Below are 15,013 nucleotides of genomic sequence, written 5' to 3'. Positions count from 1 at the left end.
AAATAAATAAATAAATCTGAGAAACAATTCCCATCACATAGGCACACAGCGCACACACACAAACACACATACATTGATTCTTTTACATCAAATTAGAAAGAACATTTGTATTGACGGTAATACAAATTCATTTCCTATGATGTATTTTGTTGCAGATATAACAGCATTTCAGTTGTTCTTTACCAGGTTTTCTAAAGATCGAAAGGTATTCAAGGATTCAGTTTGCTCAGTCTTCCCCAACAACTGTCATTTGTTTGTTTGGAAAGGAGACCTAATTTGCAACAGATATGAAACTATTTGTCATTTTGCAGGTTTGCCAAAAATAAATGAAACTATTAATTACTACATTTTTGAGCAGCTGTTAATAAATTGGGATAGGATAACTGTTCATTAGAGTTACTGCTTAATGACACGGACTGTATTTGTTTAATGTTGCTTTTCACAGAAATGGATCAACAAAATTAAATGTACCAACACAAGTAAATGATGTTTGTTTTAATTATTTAAATGAGAGGTTACCTATTTTATCTTAGCGAATTTAGAATCTTAAAGCTTCCTTTACTATGGTAAAACTACAATGATATTTTGAAGCAAGTTATATCAGTTAGCATTTTATAGTTTTTATACATGTCCAAAAAAAAGACTTGAAATTACTTTTAAATACTAACTTTCGAAATAAAATTTCTAGTTCTTTTAAAATTAGCCTGAATTAGCCTTAGGTTTTATTGTTATAAAAAAAGGTTACTGAGTCCTTCAGACAGAAGTGTAGATTATTTTGATTCATTCTTACATATACATGGATGAATTAATAGAACACTCTATATTTGTTTAATTAGGATATACTTAATTATATGTGTATTCCTATTAAAAAGAAAATTCAAACAGCTTCTGGGTATACATATGCTTAGAGTAGAATAATTGGAAACATACCACATATATAACATAAAGCAGTTTTTAAGGAATTTAATCAATCTGCTTTACTCTACATGACCAAATTATGATATTTTATAAAACTACAATGTTCTCAAATCGCCATTTCTCTTGCCTCCTGACATCGCATCCCTTCTTTGCCAAGATTTTAAAGTAATTATTATTTAGAGCTATTTTAAGTTGTAATTAGACTAGACAAAATTAATTCTCAGTCGATTAGAATTGTGAGAGGTTACCTTTCAATGTAATATAAAGAACCCACACAGGAAAAAAGGAAATTTTTCATTTGGAAATGTGTAATATGTCCAGTGTGTGATTCAAAAACAACAAAACAAAACAAAAACCTTCAAAACCAATAAACTGCTCTCTAGAAATATTCTTATTATATCCACCCCTTCTTGAATCCTGGTAGACAGACATTTTCAAATGGTTGAAACCTTTTCAGAGGTTGCTCAGCCTCTCACCTCTAGGTTTGCAGTTGAATTTGCCTGTGGTCATTAATGATGGAAAATAGCATGTGAACGCTGTTCCAGGGACTCCTCGCTGGAATAAATTTGTGTTCCAAAGTCCATTTCCTTAAGGACAGGTGTCTGTTTCACATTGGCACTCTGCAAATTGGTCCTGTGATTAAATGGACCTGGGTACGGAACTAACCTTTAACTCCCAGAGATAGTTCCCCCAGGAAATGATGATGGTACACCTGCAGGGCCATATCACAACAGCTTGGATCACTACTGCAGCCTGGGTTATAACTTCATTATGGGTACATTTGGGGATCTATTAATCCAATATGCATATGTGCCAGAATACTTTCCCAAACAAACAAGAAATCCTAATTTATTAGTAAAAGAATCATTGTAAAAATAAATATTTTAAGTCAGCAAAACAATAAATAACAGCTGCTGCTTCTCGTTAATTTGTATCTTACAGTCCTCAGAATAAATCTACTAAATTTATCTATCACATCTAACATACCAAACATACTTTCAGTTTACAAAACAGTAGTTTTTCTATAGGACCTAAATCACATCCTCTCTTGAATTTTGAGGCAAATTGTTTTACTGCTTATTGTAACAAGAATTATCATGCAATCTAAAAATTGAATACATCTCTAAGTGTGATTAGAATGTTTCAGTTAATAGTATAAAAAATTCAAATATTAATTCTTTATCACTCATTTTAGCTAATTTTCATTTCCTCTTAACTTCAGATCAATTTTAAAATAAAACTAACAATATGTTTCATAAAGTTAAACCTACTTTTTTACAATTTAATTTTTTTATTATCAGTAATTTTCCTTCTCTCTTTAGAAAGAAATCTTTTTTATCATTCCTTAGTCACTTATTTGTATACCAGGATATTGGTGGGAATTTACCTTTGTTTATTTCATATACTTCTGATCAATTCCAACTCATGCCCAATTATATTACACTAAATTAACATAATTCAACAGATGTTGATATTTAAATGTTTTCTGGCATTCAAATCTTGGACAGCTGTCTTTGAGCTTGGGGAAAAGGCAAACATTTAGAGTTAAATGCTGAACATATGCTTAAATTACTAATTAGAAAGATGGAATAAAAACTATGCATTATCCTTTCTAAGGACAATAAACCTCAGATAAAGATTTTTGTAATCTTTTTATATCATTATAACACAGGGGTGTATACTACAGGCCAGATGACTTAGACTTCATGGATAACTTAATTTAATTTCAAATTTGGTCACTTAAAAATTATGAAGGGTCTTTCATTGAGCCTGGGAGAACCTATAATGATGTCATACCGGCTATCTTGAGGGCCAAAAAAGGTGCTCTTTCACTTGTGTTGTCAAGATAGTCAAAGCAATTTGTAATATTATTTTATAGAAATTTTTATTATATACACACACATACAGAAACATGTAAATTCAATATACTTATCAGCTGGTTTAGAGAAATACTTATCAATATGTGACCAATCTTGTTTCGTCTGTATGCCCACCAGTCCTTCCTTCGACCCCAGACCCCATCCATCATATTATTTCAACTGAAATATGTCAGTATATTCTTCAAAAAGATGATAGCCTCTTAAAAAGAAAAAAGTTACAGTACCATTACCACATCTATGAAAATAACAATAACTCCTTAACACAGGTGAGTAGGTATCTCTCCAACTGGTAGTCACATAGACCCACATATCCCTGATGGTTTATAACCTCTTAAATTCTTTTTGATTTATAAATTCCCTCCCTCCGTGTGTGTGTGTGTGTGTGTGTGTGTGTGTGTGTGTGTGTGTGTGTTTTCTCTTTAACATTTTTTGGTTGAAGAAATCAGATCCTTTGTCCTGTGGAGTTTCCACATATGAAGAATGTTGCTGATTTTATTTATGTGGTGTCATTTAACATCCCTCTGTCCCCTGTGTTTCTTATCATTGTTATTTATATCTGGGATCTAATTAGATTCATGTTCTGTGTTTGGCTTTCTTGGTTTTGTTTCACAATCAATACTAGTTCGGAGTTAGTACTTTATGTTTGTTTCTCTGTCATGTTTTTGAGCCTTTTTGTTTTTGCTACTAGTCTGTGCTTTCCTCCTTGCGTTTTGATACATTTACATTTTCTAGTCTATCTTCAACTCTGGCCTAGATCAGAGTTAGCCATTTCTCCAAAAGCATTGATTTCTTTAGGAAATAGGTATAAATCTGGATGGTAAGGTTGTCATTACCCAGGCATAAATCTGGATGCTAGGCCTTTTCAGAGAAACAATTTAGATTTTTTTTTTTTTTTTTAGGAGTAAACATCAGTGCATATGGATAGTTCCAGTTTAAATTCAGGACATCATTGTACTTTCTCTCATTCTCTTTTTTCAGCCATGTTTAAAATATATCTCAATACTACAAGAATAAGTGCTCCTTTTATTTATCCCACCATACATAAAGAGCAGTCTCAGGATCACCATACCATCATAACCATCAGTAAAATAACCACTGGAAATACTGAGTTGTCAGAAAAATACATCATGACTTTTCCAATGACCCAATAGTTTCTCTCTAAATACAGATATATCAATGTGTAATTAGATGTATTGGTTTCATTTTTAGAGACACTTTTTTTTTAAGAATTATTTATTTATTTAATTCCATTTTTTATTATTATTTTTTTTTTATTTGACCAGAGAGAGAGAGAAAGGGAAATCAAGAAAGTAAGCTGCTAGGTTCAGGACTCAAACCACAGTGACCATATGGGAATGCAGCGCCTTTACCCACCACTCCACCTGCCTGCCCTTAGACACCTTTTTAAAAAGTGTGTTACATTTTGTTTTATAACAATATCAAAATAGTTTTGGGTTCCACAATCAAATCTTCATAAGAAGTTTTTCGGTGTTTTTTTGGTCTTTGTTTTTTTGGTTTTGTTTTGTTTTGTTTTTAAAGTAGCATAGCTTGTCCATGGTCCTCTCTACTTTTCTTTCCCCCTTCCTATAGGAGTTGTTCTGTGTATGGGTTATTGACTTTTTCATTTATTTGTTTCTAAGCTAAGCAGACCTCTCTCTCTCTCTCTCTCTCCCTGTCTTTCTAACTTTCCTTCATCTCCACTCTCATTCATTCTCTCACTGTTTCTCGGATATATATTGTTTGACTTTTTGGAAGATTTTTTTTTCTTGTAATTATCTTTATATCAATACCTTTATATAACAAGTCTTTATATTTCTCCTCCCTTTTTTACCCTTTGCTATAGGTTCCCTATTATGAACAGTATTCAAGTTACCCAACCTCTAACTCATTTGAACAAGATTCTCTGACTTCCTATGTGTTATTAATAGTTTACTTATATTTAAAGGTCATTTTGATCAGGAATACAATCCAGGGCTCCTATTTTCTTTTCTTGCTTGTCTTAAATCTGTTACTCTGGTGCTCACATAATGCTTTGCTTTCAATATCAGATGTAATCCAGTTCCCTTTTACATAAAAGTGACGTGGTTTTGCCTGGACGCCCAAAGTTTATTTTCTTTTTCTTTAAAACTTAATGGTTTGATTAGCCTATATTTTGACATTGGGATCATTCTAGGTGTTTTTGATTGTTTGTTTCAAGATAAAATATGCTCTTTCAATAAGTAGTTTTTATTATTTTTAAACTAAATCTCTCAGATTTTCTCCAGTTATAATTTCTCAAATTGTTTCATTGCTTTGATTTTGTTGTTTTAAAAAATTCTATTATACATATGTTGGATCTTCTTTGCTTATCATCTGTGGCTATCTCTTACTAATCCTTTTAATATTAATTTTTTCATTTTTAGGGAACCAGCAGTTAGTGTAATGGCTATGTTGCTGGACTCCCACGTAGTCGACCATGGTTCGTGTCCTGGACCCGGTGGCTTAAAACTCACACCGGGTGCGTGTGCGTGCGTGCCCAAGATCCCGAGAGGAGAATGGAGGAGAAGAGATTGCGGCATGACCATCCCCCCTGGGGGGTGATTTCTCGCTTTCTGTCTCTCTGTCTCTCTCTGTTTGGCGAGCGCACGCGCCCTATAGCAAAAACCTCTCAAAAAAAAAAAAAAGAATTTTTTATTTTTAAAATTTGCATCTTTTTTCTATTTTTTTATTATATTTTATATCCTGTCTCCATTATATTTATTTACTCTTGCGTGCCTTCTAGTTTAGTATAATTCTAGAAATTTTTTCTCTCTTTATTTCTAATTGCTGAAAGAAGTCATCTTCCTTTTAAAATCTTCCTTTTATTCAATTATTTAACTTATTAACTTCTCTAGTCATGATTTCTTTTTTCCTTTATGAGAGGTAATGAATAGAGAGAGAGGGAATGGAAGAGAGACAGAGACAGTTATTTCTGACAGAGTATGTTCAAGCCTCCCAATTAGCTAAGTTAGTTAGTAGGTGTGCATAACCACACCAGGTGTGTTCAAGTTGCCCTAGAAACCAAATCCAGGCCTCTTCATGAGGCTTAGTTCTCTTGTTCTCATTTATAAATTGGATCCTGCAAAATGCCTCCCAAGTTCAGCTTCTGCTTTCATCATGGCTTACTGCACTTTCCATTGAGTGGCTGATGGAGCTTTGGGAGTTTTCCTGTATTTGGGACCATCAGAAAATTTCACTGCGTTTTTCTGCACAGGTGTTGATATGAAGTCAGTAATTTGTACTCAACCACCTGTTTGGGAGAAGAAAGCAGGATATGAGGAATACCTTGTTGGTCACTAGTGTACAGGAATTTGGGGTCTGCCACATGTTATTATATAAATGTTGTTTAAAAACAACAATGTAACTGCCACCATATTCCCTGAATATTCTAAATATGATTTTTCTTGGGGCTGGCAGGTGGCGTGGTGGTTAAGGGCACTGGACTCCCAAATAGTCAACCATGGTTCAAGTCCTGAACCTGGCAGCTTGCTTTCTCTTTCTCTCTCTCTCTCTCTCTCTCTCTCTCTCTCTCTCTCTCTTTTTCTTTCTCACTTTTTCTCTCTCTGGTCAAATTAAAATAAATATAAATAAATAGAGTTAAATAAAATAACTCTTTAAAAAGAATATGGTTTTTCTTTTAATTTTTGGGTTTCAGGTCTTCTACATAGCATGCTTATTTGTAAGTGAGGAAATAGTGATCAGAGTGCTATGTGGTCAGGGTTTCATTATTTCTGTTGATAAATTTAGCATATGATCATTTTCTAGTCTTTTAAAGTGGTATCAACTATGTTTCTAGAACAAAATATGATCTTTTATATATACTCAACTTTCACACACCTGAAAAGGCATTTTAATACTGAGAATAGAAAAGTCACTAGGCCAAGTGAAATGTGTAGAGCCCATATGCTGAGGTCCCTACATTCAAAATGCTTTTATGCTAGTGAAAATAAATAAATAAATAGACAGACAGACAGACAGACAAACAGACCTGGACAGTAGCTATCCTTTACTCCTTTCATTCACATTTGTCTCCTGTATTCATTTTGCACACCATAACCAGAATGGTATGTGAAGAACACAAATCTATTTGTGTCTAATAAAAATTCTTTAGTTTTTCATTCATTGTCTTTAGGATCAAGTTCATAACAGCAAAACATGTTATCAGCCCAAGAGTTTCTCTGCTTTTTTGTACTTAGGACTAGACTCAAAACTGCCAAGTGCCAGGCCATGAGAGTGGTGCAGCAGTAGAATGTGATGCTCTGCAAGGCTGATCCATATGGGAAGGTTACAGTTTTGCAACTGGAGACCTCTCTGAGTGTGCTAAGTGATCATATGCCCGTGATCCAGGATGGATTGGGTGCAAAGACCTGCTTGAGGGTGCTGCCTCTATGTCTCTCATTTCTCTCTCACTCTTGGAAGAAATAAACTTTCCAGGGGGTGGAGACAGTGCTTAATTTTTTTTTTTTTTTAATTTTCCAGAGGGTACATGTGCTTGCTAAAGAGTCAGAAAGAAAGGGAAAGCAAGAAAGCATCCCCCAACCACCACCACCATGAGAGAAACTCATGCCGCAACCCCTCTACCATTGCTCTTTCTTTTCAGATTCGGGGCATGCATGCACATGTGCCTGATGTGTTTTTTTAAGCCAGTGAGTCCAGGGCTCACATTGGGTCAATTGTGTTCCAGCCACCTTAACCACCAGATGACAGACTAGCCCAGTAGACTTTTTTTTTTTTTAAGCTAAATTACACAATATTCAGTTTGTCATATACAGATTCCTTTTGTGGGAAACAGTGTATTCTGTGAGGCGCACACTCATATAATCCTCACATCAGCTCTATGAGATCGATTCTATTAAATGTCTCCATTTTATGATGAGAAAGTCCAAGCACAAAGAAATTAAGTAATTTAACTAGGGTCACCCAAATTGTTCATTGAAAGTATTGAACTTTGTCTTTTTGGGCTCCCGAGTCCAACACTCTTTACCACTTTACTTCTCAGTATAAATGGATCTGTAAATAGGCAGGAATAAAAAAAGACATACACTGCCTTAGTTGAAGGAATACATTTCCCATCATTTTAATAGTTCATACCATAGTAGCTAAGAATCTTTGAGTGTCAATAATATATTTGAACTCATTTCATTTCCAAAATTATCCTATGAGGTAGATGTTCTTATTATCCCCATTTTACAGATGAAATGAAGGAAGGGTTAAATAACTGTCCTGGTTAAATACTGGATAATTTACACAGCAGTTTTTTTTTTTTCAAGTTTTATTTTGAAACTATATAAGAGTTAACTGCTTTCAGAAATCCAGTATTTTGTTTTTGTAAGCAAAAGTGTTGTTTCTTCTAAAGTAGTCATCTTACACAGCATTTAAATTGGTTTATTTTTGTGGAAAGAAAAGTAACAACATTTTGACAACATGCCTAATCTACTTCCATTGGATCATTTGTCATTTGATTTCAAAATGTTAAAAATATAGAAGCTTGTGTTTTTTTTTTGAAAGAAATGCATTATATAGATAAAGGAAAGTTTATAGTTGAAATTAAATTTTTAGGGGAGCTTTTTTTTCTCCATGGGCATTTAAAAACAAAAGACATTTTAAATACAGTGAGTAATAGAACTGAAGTAATAAATTTTTTAAAGACACTGGTTCAGAGGTCTCAACAAGAAAACTAATTCTGAAGCTAAGCTAATGTACCCCCACTTTTCAGTTATTTCAGCCGAGTTGATTTAGGAGGATTCTGAAATACTCTTCCTCATGACTATGATGCATTAATGTTCAAGTACTCTTCATAAACCCCCGATATCTTATTTAGCTATCACACTGTATTTCACAGTCTAGTAAATATTTGCTAACAAGTCTATAAAAGTTTTATAGCCATAATATTTATCTACCAAAAACTATTGTGGTAAAGAAGGGACTGAAACATTCTTTTCATAAACTTACACTTAGTGAATGCAAAGTTATGTAGAATGGAAACATTTTAGAGTTAAGAAATACACATATTCTTTAGAAAAAGACTTAAGTGACCAAGCTCAGTTTTGCAGATATTTGTATTTCAAAGCCCAAGAAATGCACCGAATAGTTTTTGTGGCTACCTTCATAAGTATGCACTTATGTATTAATGAAAATGGAACCCCAATAAATTATTGATTACCTTTAAAACAAGTTACTATAAAAACCTTGGCATGCCTTGTTAAATTTCATTCAGTAACCATTTAATAAGTGCCTGATGCTGGCAAGGCACCTAAGTGCCAATAAGGCAGATGTACTTAAATAAATCAGCGGTGAGTCAGTCTTCGAGACATACACAGTCTAGCTAGATAGAACATCCATTCATTTACATACACGGCTGTAGTTTAAGTTAGAAAACACTTCTTGGGACCAGCAGATGGTGTAATGGTTATGTTGCTAGACTCCCATGTAGTTGACTGCAGATCGAGTCCTGGACCAAGCAGCTTAAAACTTATACTGGGGGCCATGTATGTATGCACCCAAAATTCCAAGAGCAGAATGGAGGAGAAGGAATTGTGACATAGCCATCCCCCTTCGGGGGTGATTTCTCGCTTTCTGTCTCTCTATCTCTCTGGTGAGTGCACATACCCCATAGCAAAAAATATCTCTCTAAAAGAAAAAGAGAAAACACTTCTTTTTTCCTGAGGAGTAAGATCTTATTTCTGGCAATGGGAATCAGAAAAAGTTGCATAAAAGAAGTGGCATTTCAGTGGGATCATAGATTCCCAATTAAAGTCCACCAATAAATAATAATCTAACCCAAATTTAAATAAACTTAAATTGATATTATTACACTGTGTGACATATTCCAAAGTAGAAATAACTTCATATATATTTCAGAAGTTTCACACCTTTTGGATGATTGGCAAAGCATCCAGTCTTTATTACCATCTCCCTTTGGAGCTACAAGTGGCAACCACATTTCCCTTTGCTCTTGAGGAGTCATACTCAGCAAATGGACAGTACAGTATAGAGAACTGAGACATCACTGTAAGTCCTCTCAACAAGCGAAGTCGTGGCATACTTCACAGAACCAAGCCAAGTTCAGTCTGTAAGCCTGTATTTTCCAACCTAATGATGCCAGTAAATTGTAGACTCTCTTGATATAGTGAAGCCTCTCAACTTCAAGGGCTACCTGGCAGATGTGTCTACATTTGACTCCATCACTCCAGAAGAGTAGTAACTTTCTGACTACAGCTACAGTAAAATCCAGAACTGTGTTGACTGAGAATTATGGACAGGTCATTTTCCATCGAATTTATTTTGTCAATTTGGTCAATAAGGTGATTGATTAAACAAGCAGCTTAATTAGTTTTCCTAGTGAATTTTAAATAATCATGAGTAGCCAGGTTCGCTGAACTTACTAACACTTGATATGTGCTGGGAGGCATCATCTCCTCCCATTGCTTCACACACATTGAGCTTACAGGACCCTAGTTATGGAAGGTCACATGTGCAGTCTGATGCCCTCAGTCCTCTGTAAATATGTTTTCTCACCCCGTGGTCTAGAATGCCTTATGTGCTGGTTTGGAATTCTCTTTGAGACTTGAGTTAGAGTTATTTTCCCAAATGATTGGTAGACTTAAACTCATGAACACCTCCTTCTTATTTCTTGATGAAAAGTATATTTCCCATTTGATAATGTAGGGCATGGTATGTGTTACATTTTCAGTGACAGCTTTTAAATAGAGTATTATAAACTAAGTCAAATGGGAGAGGAGGAGTAGTTCTTCTATGTTAGCACTATTGGTGTAAACATAGTAACTTTATTTTCTGTTCATGGTATTTTTGACAAGTAGCAGTTTCTCTGGACCTCAGGCTCCTCAGAAATGTAACAGGTTTTGTAAGGCTTCACCAAGATGGAGTATGTTTAAATGTATGTCATCATACCTCTTCATAGGTAGAACTAAGTAGGCCTGGATACTCTTGGTAATTTAGATAATAACTTTGATGATTTAACAAAATACCTGCTTAAAAATAAAATACAGTCATGTGCCACATAACATTTCAGCCACCCAAGAACTTCGTATGTGACACTGGCCCCACATCATATAGCCTAGGCGTTTAGTAGGCTTTACCATCTCGGTTTGTGTGAGTATACCCTATGATGCTCGCGCAATCCCCTAATGACACATTTCTCAGAACATATCCCTGTCATTAAGTGACATATGACTTTCTCTATGTATACATACATACATACATATATGTATACTCTGCTTTGCCCTCTTTTAACTCTCTTATCCCCCGAGCTGATGAAAGAAAGAAACAAAGAAAGGAAGGAAAGAAGGAAAAAAGAAAGGAAGGAAGGAAACCTAGGACATGCCTCTTCCAAAATACTACCTCAGAACTGAACTTACAGCGTTGATCTAGAGTCTGATATAGCAAAACAGGAAAAAAACAATAACAGGTCAATTCAATAAACACATCAAAATATCATGTATTAGATGAAGTAGATGTAGAAATGAATAATGCATAGACTTTCTTCAAAAAAAAGTTAAGAATATTGGGGTAATCTGGAAATACTGATGTGCTCGAGACTCCCAGATAACCAAAGAGATCATGTACTAGTGACCCAGAAAGGAGTGGAAACTTGTGAAGCACTGCTTACTTAAGAGCTGAGGGATTTCTGGGAGCAGATTGAATGAAACTCATGTCCACCAGCTAGAAAGTACCCTAAAAGAGGATATGAGGGGGCTGGCAAATGGTGTAGTGGTTAAGACACTGGATGCTCACATGGCTGACTATGGGACGAGTCCTGGACCTGGTGCTTCTCACTTCTCTTTCCTTCTCTCTCTATTTCTCTCTGGTCAAATTAAAATATAATAATAATAATAATTATAATTATTATTAAATAATTCTAAAAAAATTAAAGAGGACGTGGTAAGTTTTTCAACTTATGAAATCCAAGTTACATCAGCCAGGAGTATGCAACGGAGTTTCCCAAATGTTATTTGACAGTGACATCACAGCAGGTCGAATACAAGACTCAGATGTGAAAATCCAACTATGCTTATTTTATTAAGCCAAACATTCAAAGATTTGCAAAAAAAAAAAAAAAAAGAAAAAAGAAAAGAAATAATGCCTCACTTTCTTACTCAATTTTTTTTTGAAAATACAGCTTTCATAAAAGTGTGATTCATGTGAACATGTAATGGATTCATTTTTTTAAGTAATAAAGTATTTTTAGAATTTCTCAACAAAAAGTTAAGAATATCCCATAATTTTATTAGTAGATATTATAAATGGCAAGCACACCACCCTAGATTCCCTAGGACAATGACACATTTCACAGTGTCATTATCAGAGAAAATATGGAATTATATCTGAACCAGTAGTCTTATTCGATGATTCTTTTCTGTAAGACGTTAAAATGGACATATCCAAAGAATCACATTTATTTTGAGTTATTTTTATATCTCTTAAAACTTGACACTTAGGAAATAAGTTACATTATCATTTTTTAAGGAAATTACAATGAGGTTCATTTCTTAAATCCTGTACCAAAAATCAGTGATAAAGATTCCAGAAATGTATAGTTATAGCTGCGAATCAAGAAAATTTAAACAATGTCAGTTTACTAAGTGCCTACTATTTCCTAGGTATTGTGGTGTGAAGAATAAAAGAATACTCCAAGATGCCTCAAATATCTTAGATTCTACTTGGAGAGACAATATTCAAATTTGAACTCAGGCGATATGAATTTTCCTCAATTTCCCCAAAGAGACGATCTGCTACTGTAGCCCTTTGGATTCATTATACTGTTCATTTCTGTTTGTGTGTGTTTTCTGTATTAGGTTATGAACTCCTTGAGGGTGGGAGCTATCTTACCTTTCTTTGTATTTTGTGTTGCATCTAGTAGAATACCTGTAAATCATAAGAACTTAATTCTTAAATGAGTATTTTTGAGGGACTTTATATATAAACACACACACCATGATTTTATTGACTAGGAGTTACTTTAAAAAATATGAAGGAATTGGACAAACGTGGGAAGCATAACTATGTGATGTAAGCTAAGCTATACTAGCAGTTATCCCAAACAGATGTTTAGAAACCCATTGAGTAATGCATTGTACAAGAAGGTTAACATTTCCCCAAATGTGAGCTTTTTTTAAACTTATATATACCCAGAAAGTTCTAATAACTACGTGAATTGCATATAACAATCACTGGCACTTTCAGGTATCATTTGTGTAGGATAATGAAGAGGTACAAAAAGAATAAATACTTAAATGACCTGTTCAGGTCTATGGAAGGGTATGCTCAGTCATAAACACAAGGAATGATACCATTAGCGTAGCAGTCCTCCTGGGCCCTAGAGAAAGCATGGGATACACCATACATGTGTACATCTTTGAAACAGAAGGTACTAAATGGTGACCAAGAGAAAAAAATCTGCATCAGTGTGCTGATGTGAAAATATCAGTGGGTTTTGAATTGGGGCACTCTTGGGACCAGCAGTTAGCGTAATGGCTATGTTGCTGAACTCCCAGGTAGCCAACTATGGTTCGAGTCTTGGACCCAGTGGCTTAAACTCATGCGGGGCACATGTGCGTGCGTGCCCAAGATCCCGAGAGGAGAATGGAGGAGAAGGGATTGCTGCGTGGTCATCCCCCATGGGGGGTGATTTCTCGCTTTCTGTCTCTCTGTCTCTCTCTGTCTTTCTGATGAGCGCACACGCCCTGTAGCAAAAACCTCTCAAAAAAAAAAAAGAAAGAAAGAAAGAAAATGTTTAAAAAATGAATTGTGGGTTTTTGTTGAGTTTTTGAAGTGAAAACAAGTGCTCTATTCCTAAGTGCTAAGACATGTTTAAAGCAAGTGGAACCAAACACTACAGAAAAATTTAACCTTTCTATAACCAAAAGTTATTTTTAAATTACCTTAATCCTATTCTTATTGTAGCATATAGTGTTCAAACGTAATGAGTTTACTCTGTTCAATATTTATCTAGTGCGTATTTAATGACACTCTACACCAGGTATTCTTCTGGATATAGTGTATAGAGTGCCTACCAACAGTTCTCTTTAGCTGTTCAGCACTAGGTAAACAGTGAACTCTTCTGTACCCTGATCTTCTTATCTAAAGTGGAGGCAATAGTCATAGTAAGAGGAATAGCTTGTTGCTATGGATTTCTTACTGTGTGAAGGCACCATCCCAAAATGGTTTACACAAATGATTTCTAAATAAAGTCTTAAAACAAACAAACAAACCTTTGAGGTAAGTACTAGTCTAATCACAATTCCTAAAGATCAGGGAATTGAGGCAAAGAAAATTAAAGTAACTTGCCAAAGGTAGGAAAAATCTTTCCCCAACACTGAGAAATGCGGTGCCAAGTGGGCTTTTCAAAGATCTAGTGGGAAAGCAGAAATCATTGCACCAGAAAGAACGTGGTCTGACTCCCTGGCTCATCCCAAATGCAAATCAAGCCAAGAGGAAGATAACTTGACAGTGCAGCTACCAAGGTGTGAAAGCTCCACTTTGCCTGTGAAGAACAAATCCATCCAGCTGCCCAAAGAGATGATTTCCATGTCTCAGTTCTCTTGTTTTCCTCTTTCCCACTACCTCTAGTTAATGCCTTGCATCTTTTGTTGCATGCTTATTATAAAACACAACAAAAGATAATCTAATAATAATGAATACAAAAGACATTTCTCACAAAATGTCATCGCAGAAATCACCATCACTATTTTGTTGCATAATCTTTCAGACCTTTCAGCCAACAGACATGACTAGTCATTGATTTGGATTTATTAGTGTAGTCTGTGAAAGGAAAGTAGGATAAAGAGCCCAAGAATAAAAGGAGTCACTTTTTTAGATTGTGCGTAGTGTACATATTGAGATGAGATTTTTTTTAACCTACACTAATAAATTCTGTACTTTGCGAAGATGTGATTTTAAACAGTGGCCTTGATAACCAGCAGGTGGCATGGAGATCAGAGCACGGGATCCCAAGCGACCAACTGCATGGTTTAAGTTCCAGGCCCACAGCCTGAGAAATACTCCAGGTGTGTGTGCATCCATGCCCAAAATCCTAAGAGGAAAATAGAGGAGAGGAATTTTGGTGTTGCCATTCCCCACAGGGGGTGATTTCTCTCTGGTGAGTGCACATGCCCTATAGAAAAAAAAAAAAAAAAAAAAAAAAAAAAAAAAAACAAAAAAAAAAAAGGGCCACATAC

The 15,013-nt window shown here is 35.0% G+C and overlaps 1 protein-coding gene across 3 annotated transcripts in view; it reads left to right on the top strand.

Annotated features, from left to right (window-relative positions):
• The window catches only part of GPATCH2 (G-patch domain containing 2), a 189,688-nt gene that overhangs the window by 143,175 nt on the left and 31,500 nt on the right, over positions 1-15,013 (top strand). Inside the window, exon 8 of one of the 3 annotated variants that reach the window (XM_027774716.1) lies at positions 12,437-12,816. The exons of the other annotated variants lie outside the window; for them this stretch is intronic. Within the exon in view, the coding sequence (XP_027630517.1) occupies positions 12,437-12,521 (85 nt within the window). The 3' untranslated portion in view covers positions 12,522-12,816. Of the gene's footprint in view, positions 1-12,436; positions 12,817-15,013 lie in introns of those variants that run through there. 3 annotated transcript variants of the gene reach the window in all.

The sequence above is a fragment of the Tupaia chinensis genome, unplaced genomic scaffold (assembly GCF_000334495.1).
Source record: "Tupaia chinensis unplaced genomic scaffold, TupChi_1.0 Scaffold000473_1, whole genome shotgun sequence".
Lineage (NCBI taxonomy): Eukaryota > Metazoa > Chordata > Mammalia > Scandentia > Tupaiidae > Tupaia > Tupaia belangeri.
The sequence above is the reverse complement of the archived record's forward strand: the minus strand, read 5'-3'. Positions and strand labels throughout refer to the sequence as shown.